The 7025-nt window shown below is 52.1% G+C and overlaps 1 protein-coding gene across 1 annotated transcript in view; it reads right to left on the reverse strand.

Moving 5' to 3' along the window:
• ADCY3 (adenylate cyclase 3) overlaps positions 1-7025 on the reverse strand; it is a 92372-nt gene that overhangs the window by 45868 nt on the left and 39479 nt on the right. Inside the window, 1 exon segment of the mRNA XM_012803722.2 lies at positions 2628-2777. Within this exon segment, the coding sequence (XP_012659176.1) occupies positions 2628-2777 (150 nt within the window).

Raw genomic sequence — 7025 nt, forward strand, 5'->3', positions numbered from 1 at the left:
AAAAAAAAAAAAAAAAATTACAAACATAAGTATAAAATCTGAACAACCTGTATCTACGATGGAAACGGAATCTTTCTGTAAAAAACACTCTAGACCCACACGACTTCACTAAGGCTTCTGAACATTTAAGAAGCACCCAAAGTCATCCTCAAACTCCTCCCAGGATTAGAAACAGGGAACACTTATCAAATTATATAACAAGTCTGGCATCATCATGGTACCAAAACCTATCAAGAATGCAGAAAGCAAGTAAGATGGCAGGTGGATGTCTCTCCTGAACAGTCGCAAAAGTCCTAAGGAAAATATGAACAGATGGAAACTCATGGAAAAAAGAGTTCCACCCCTCCTGATGGTGACCGTGCCTTCGCAAAACCAATGGATTCACAAAGATTCCCTTTGTGAAGGTTCTATACATAGAGAAATGGAGGTCCAAAGAGAGCAGAAACCAGCCCAAAGTCACACTCAGGATAGAGCCTGACTAGACGGATTCACTCCACCTGATAGGCGTTTACAGGCTCCTGCTGTGTGCCCAACCAGGCCTGAGGATGTACATTACCTCCATCCCTGTCCACACCTCCCGCTCCAGCCCCCACCCTACTGCCTTCCACCTAACCTGGACCTCTCCCTGCCCAGGCCAGGTCTGTTCTGCTGATGCAGCATGGGCTGGGCAGGCTGCCGGCACCCTCAAGAAGCTCCATGGTGTTTGGAGTTCTGGGGCACCCAGGGATGGTGCTCTCTGCCAGCCCACAGGCTGCCTGCACTGACCCAGCCCAGAGGGCGCATACTGCTCTGGATACTGGAAGGTGGGCCTCAGAGCCTGTATACTGCAGCCATTTCCAAGTTCCGGCAGGTTACAAAGCACTTCAGTCTGCGTATCTCATCTGACTCAAGAAACCCTGCAAGATAAATGTCAATAGCTCCACTTCGCAGATGAGGAAAGTGAGGCTCTAAGGGGGAAGGGACCCATCTAAATTATCTGTGCAGAGAATTATCTGAATAGACCCTGGGTGAGACACAGGGCCCTTCTCACCATGCCAGGAGGCACCCAACCAGCCCTGCTCAGTTTGACTTGAGATGTCCTGGATTACACTAAATGAGACAGACAAGATGGACACAGACAGATATGCTGAAAACCGTACAAATGCTGCATGAAAAAGTACTCCTCGGCCTAGCTAGGTGGTGACACACGCATTTTCTTAAAGTACAGAGATTCCGGAAGGATGGCACTGAGGTCTAAGTGAGCAGGTGCAAACAAGGAAGACAGTACAGAAAACAAAAGTTGAAGAGCACCTGCCGGGGGCTTCATGCAGCCAGGAAAAGGGGATTCCGTAAACACATTTGGGCCCCAGTGGCTCCTCAGTGCCAATAGGGTAGGGGGCAAAGGTGAAGGAGTAGAGATGATGGGCTAAGCCTGGCCCTTTGTCACGGTAGAGGCCAGGGAAATGCCTCTCCTAAAACTGCCTTCAGAAAGAAAGGAGCCTGAAGCCCAGCTCAGAGGCTTCTAGATCTCAGAGGTAAACAGGGAGCGAAAAAACATCCCCAGGACAGAGGGAACCATCGGCTAAATGACTTACTGTGTGCCTTGAAATAGCATTGCCTGCAGAATGGGAGGGAGGCCCAATAATGGGGCCCCTGCAGGCCAAGGGTTCCAGAGTGGCCCCCAAACTAAGGCCCCATTCACCTAAGGCCCCATAGGTGGCAATGTCTATGAAAACAGCAATTTCGGTGAACCCAAAGCACACAGAACCTCTTGAACACAAAGCAATATAGTTCCCAGGGCAGAGAATCATAGTTTCAACCTATTGAATTTGTTTTTGAAGGGGAAATTGACCTATGGGTAATAGGAAATTAGTGGAGGTCCATTCTGGAGATCTTGAAAAAGCACTGGAGGTGAATCCAGACCAAACTCTATTTAAAAGAGTCACATGAGAACCGGGAGGATGGCTCTGCCGTGGATTAGGTTGGAGTTAAGCCAGTAAACAAAGAGCAGGCATGGCCAGGCCCTTTCCAGGATGGAAAATATAAACAGGGGGTCCCTGGGGACTGGGCTGGTGCTCCTTCTGCATCAGTGACTCAGAAGGGAAAGTAGTGGGAGTTCGCTCCCTGGATGGAGGGGCGGTAGGCTGACGGACGGCCGAGATGCTCCTGCCTGCACAAAGCAGCTCTGTGAGCACAGCAGGTGCAAATCTGTGGTTGGCTGGGCAAGAATGGCGGGGAGGCAGAGAAAGGAAGGTGTCCATGGATGCCCCTGCCCTGACCCTGGGCCACCTGAGAAAGAAAGGCAGGGAGTCATAGCTGGTGGCTTGGGCAATACATTTCTACAAAAGGAAATGTTTTGTATTATGAAAAAAAAAAAAACACAGGTTGTGAGGGGCTGGGGGAGGTTTAGGTCAAGGAGAAGGAGATTCAGGAGTGAGAAGCAGCCCTCTAACGGGGAGGAGCCCACAAGGCCAAGATGGAAGCAAACACCTGAACCTGGCACATGAACTTCACACGCCCCAGACAGAGTCTTGGGCGCCTTACTCTGGCTCGGCTCCCTTCTGACAGGCCTTTCCTTCCAAGCCACAGTCCCTGAAGCCGAGCTCCAGGCCCCAGGCCTTCCCAGACACCCCAAGGCCCCGCCTCACCTGCTGCTGGCTCTGCTCCTCCAGGTTCATCTTCACCTCCAGCGACTGGCGGGCCTCCAGGAAGGCCTTGCGGTGCTTGCGGTCAGCCATATAGTAAGACATGATGCCCACAACAATGGCACACAGGTAGAGGAAGACGCTGGCCAGGATCTGTACCCCAGTGAGGAGAGAAAGGACAATGGTGAACGAATGTCTTTAGGAAAGGGGACAGAGGAGGTGGGGCAGGTGGTGATCAAAATCAAACCTCAAGTCACCTGGTGGAGGTGTCTTTAAGTCTCTGGAGCAGACCCTGGTCCATGTACCATGGATGGGTAAAACCCCACCCAAGGGCAGGGCTTAACGGCCGAAAGGCTCAGGCATCCCACGATGCTGGCTAAGGAGCACAGCTCCCCTCCTGGGAGGCCTGCTGGCTCCGCTACCCATTCATTCCCTTATCCGAATTTTAGAAGCACTCACTAGGTGCTCTGAGGTGCTGTGCTGATTAGCTGGGCATGGGGGTCTACAAACCTGAGGTCCCACCGGCCAGGAATGTGCAATCCTAAAAACCAGATGTCATTTAGAATATCATAGGAGACTGAAGAAGTCCTGAGCTGATTCAGTAGTCACAATGCTACCTTACAAATGTGTCACAGGTGTGTCATTTTCTGGGATTCAAACCATCCTGCCAGCAAGGATGGGGAGGCCAGTTCAGTGCTCAGGTCTCAAACTACAAGGTAGGGCCATGGGCCATGCTGTCACCCCACCACCTGCAAGCTCAGCACACTGGCTCAGAGGGCTTCCTGGGCAACCAGAACCCGCTCCCCTTCCCTGGTACCCACAGATCTCCCCAGGTGTCCTAGTTCCCAGCCTACTTCCACAGGCTGCTGGGACTGCAAATACAATGGCTTTCTGCTAAAGTAGGCTTGGATGAACACGAACCCCAAAGTCCAAACCACACCTGATTCCCAGGTGCTGGCTGCTGCCGGCTCTGCTCTCTGGCCTGGACCACTAGCCACTACCTCTGAGTTCTTCACGACCACCAGCCTGTGAGTGCTCCCCAAGCAAAGCTGCTTCTAGGTCCAGCTTCTCTTGCTACGCTGAGCCAGCTCCACACCCGCCCCTGAGGCCATGCCCACCCTTACAGCCTTGACTCCCAGAGGTCCCCCTCAGGAGACAGACGCCCCCTGCCAGGTGTGGTTCCCCCAACACAGGTTTGGAGTTGAGAAGTGAAATGGGAAAGGAAAAAGAACTTCTTAATTTCTGGCCCTTGTTGGGGAAAACGTTGGTCCAGCAGAATATAATGGATTTGGAGGCAGGTGAAAAATACAGGGAAGACAATTTTAGATTCTTATACAAGATGGTTTACTGGACAAAAGGAGGTTAGTTCTGGCCTGGTGCCTTTAGCTCAGCGGCCAGGGTGCTGGTCACATGCACTGGGGCTGGCAGGTTTGAACCCAGCCCAGGCCTGCCAAACAACAATGACAACTACAACAACAGCAACAAGAAAAACAGCTGGGTGTTGTGGTAGATGCCTGTAGTCCCAGCTACTCGGATGCTGAGGCAAGAGAATTGCTTAAGCCCAAGAGTATGAGGTTGCCCTGAGCTGTGACTCCATAGCACTCAACTCTGTCTCAAAAAGAAAAAAAAAAAAGGAGGTTATCTCTGACATGAATTTTCTGGGTTCTCTTGATTACACCATATCTGTCCAAATTGCTGTGGTGTTGCATGTGAGCCGATGGATAATCACCCTGGGGACCTACCATACACCCAGTAGTGTCCCAAAGCCTCCACACATGTCCCGAGTACAAGGGCCTGATACACAGGAGGAGGCCTGATAATTAGGAGGTTGATTTGTCTCAGTACTGGTCAGCATGTCATGGGTGCAGACTACTCTGAGGGCAGGGCCAGCATCTAAGGACTTGTCCTTTTGGGCCTGAGCAGTCCCAATCTTCTGGGCCATTTGTGGGACAAACTCTGGAGTATCCCTGCCCTTCTGCTGGGACAGGACAGCCCACCTGAGTGGTCAGTGTGAATAAAGCAAAGCTGCTGACTGATGTTCAATGAGTCAAAGCAAACCACAAAGACCACAGCAGGTCTCAGGCCGATCTGGTCTGGAGTCCAGAAACCTGCCTAGACATCAGCCTCCTGTGGGGACCATGGGGCCCTGAAATACGTATGCCTGGCCCTGAGCTCACAGTACCAGAAGTTGAGAGGGCTGATGACAGGGTTACCCTGGCCCCCCAAACTTCATTACTGAGCAACACAGCAGCCCCCGGGCCTGAGGGCTCCCGGGCTCCCAGGGCTCTGGGTCCTGCAGGACAAGGGGAGGGTCTCATGGAGAGGTAGTGCCCAGCTAGGAACCAAGCACCTGGACTCTGCCCCTGCCATGTCCGTGACAATGAACCGAGGGTTCCCCTAGGGAGGCTGCCCCCCCGGTTCTGCACTCTGGGGTCTTCCTGCTGCCCAGTGGCAACCCAGAGGTCTGGCTCACACTGGTGACCCTCTACGTAAGGCAATATTTCTCTCCCTGAGCTGTACGTATTTAAAATTAAATCCATGTTCTCACTCTCCTTGTAGGCACAGAGAGTAGGGAAAATGCAGGGGGCACCCTGGACGCTGACACTGCCCCTCACTAGCTGAGTTGCCTCCAGGTCAAATGCCCTCTCCCCACTCCGGTGGCAGACGGCAAGAGCTGAGGATGCACTGTCTGGCACTGCACTGACGCTGTCTGGTCTTTGCCCACCTCACTCCCAAGGGCAGAGGCAGGGACTGGACATGACCTGGCCCACAGAGGCCGGGGACAGAGGCTGAAGGGAGGGAGAGGCCAATCAGCTCCTGGGTGGCTGGACAGTCGTGTAAACATCGCCTGGTCACAGAGGCCTCAGCCCTTCCTGACCCACACTCATGGCTCACGTCTGGCTCCAGGGAGGCTAGACGCAGGGGCATGCATCTGCAAGGCCACCCTGCTGGGGAACCCCCTCCTTGCCTCACAGTAAGCTCCTCTGTTCCTGGACAGCTCTCCTGGAAGTGCCAGGCCTTGGCCTTCTTAGGGCTCCCCCCACGTCAACCCAGGGGGCTGAGTAGTGGGAGGCTCAGCCCAAGTCCCCCAGGCTGACTCACAACCTTCAAGGCCAGAGTGCAAATCCAGAAGGGTGATGCTGTCAAGCCAAGAAAACCTCAAGCCGGGAGACAGGAGTCTGCTTTGGGGGAGGAAGATTCCAGAGTGAGCAAGAGGAGCTGGTGGTGGGAGAGGCCTCCTATCACGCTCACCTGGGATGATGGCAGCACCACAGCGGTGCCTACAGAGTGCAAGGGTGGGCTGAGGGGCAGCAGCAGTTTGTACGTGCTCCAGGGTGATGCTGGGAGCCCCCACTGCTGGCCTCAGTTTCCTTGACTGTAACACCCCTCAACATCACAGCACCATGTCCTAGACACAGCATGTGCCTCACCTCTTTAACCCGAAGGTAGGTGGTGCAACTCTGATTTTACAGAAGGAGTTTAGATTAAGCAAGGTGTGAAAACTCGAGGATAAGATCTCTTCCTGCCTCACATCTCACTGTTCTATGGTTTAAAATTCCATCCTAAAGCACTCCTCAGCTTCTATACATATTTATAACCTTGGCTTTTCCCAGAAAGGGTATTAGACTTTTTTTTTGAGACAAAGTCTTATTCTGGCACTTTGAATGTCATGGCATCATCCTAGCTCACAGCAAACTCAAGCTCTGGCCTCAGTTTTTCTATTTTTAGTAAAGACAGGGTCCTGCTCTTGTTCAGGCTGGTCTGGAACTCCTGAGCTTAAGCAATCCACCCGCCTCAGCCTCCCAGAATGTTAGGATTATAGCTGTGAGCCGTCGGACATTTTTTAAACTAAAATTTAAATGTTCATGAAGATCTACAGAATTTTTAATATGAAATAAAGAAGTACCTTTAAAAAACAGAAGAAAGAAAAAGAGGCTCGGCACCTGTAGCTCAGTGGCTAGGGTACCACATACACCAGAGCTGGCGGGTTCAAACCCGCCCCAGGCCTGCCAAACAACAATGACAACTACAACCAAAAAATACCCGGGTGTTGTGGTGGGCGCCTGTAGTCCCAGCTACTTGGGAGGCTGAGGCAAGAGAACTGCTTAAGCCCAGGAGTTGGAAGTTGCTGTGAGCTATGATGCCACAGTACTCTACCCAGGGTGACAGCTTGAGACTCTGTCTCAAAAAAATAAAATAAAAATAAAAATGAAAAAGAAAAGCAGTCCTTTGCAGGTTTTCCTCAGCTTCCACACACTGCGGTGGTCATCTCTCTGAGCTGTTACTATTCAGAGAGTTCCTGTTTCACGTTTATAAATGTACCACACTTAGCAAAATGAATGTGCCCCTCAAAATCTGCACAAAGTGGCTCGGCGCCTATAGCTCAACCGGCTAAGGCAC

This window comes from Otolemur garnettii, unplaced genomic scaffold (genome assembly GCF_000181295.1).
Source record: "Otolemur garnettii isolate 467f Iridium unplaced genomic scaffold, OtoGar3 scaffold00022, whole genome shotgun sequence".
In the NCBI taxonomy this organism is placed as follows: Eukaryota; Metazoa; Chordata; class Mammalia; order Primates; family Galagidae; genus Otolemur; species Otolemur garnettii.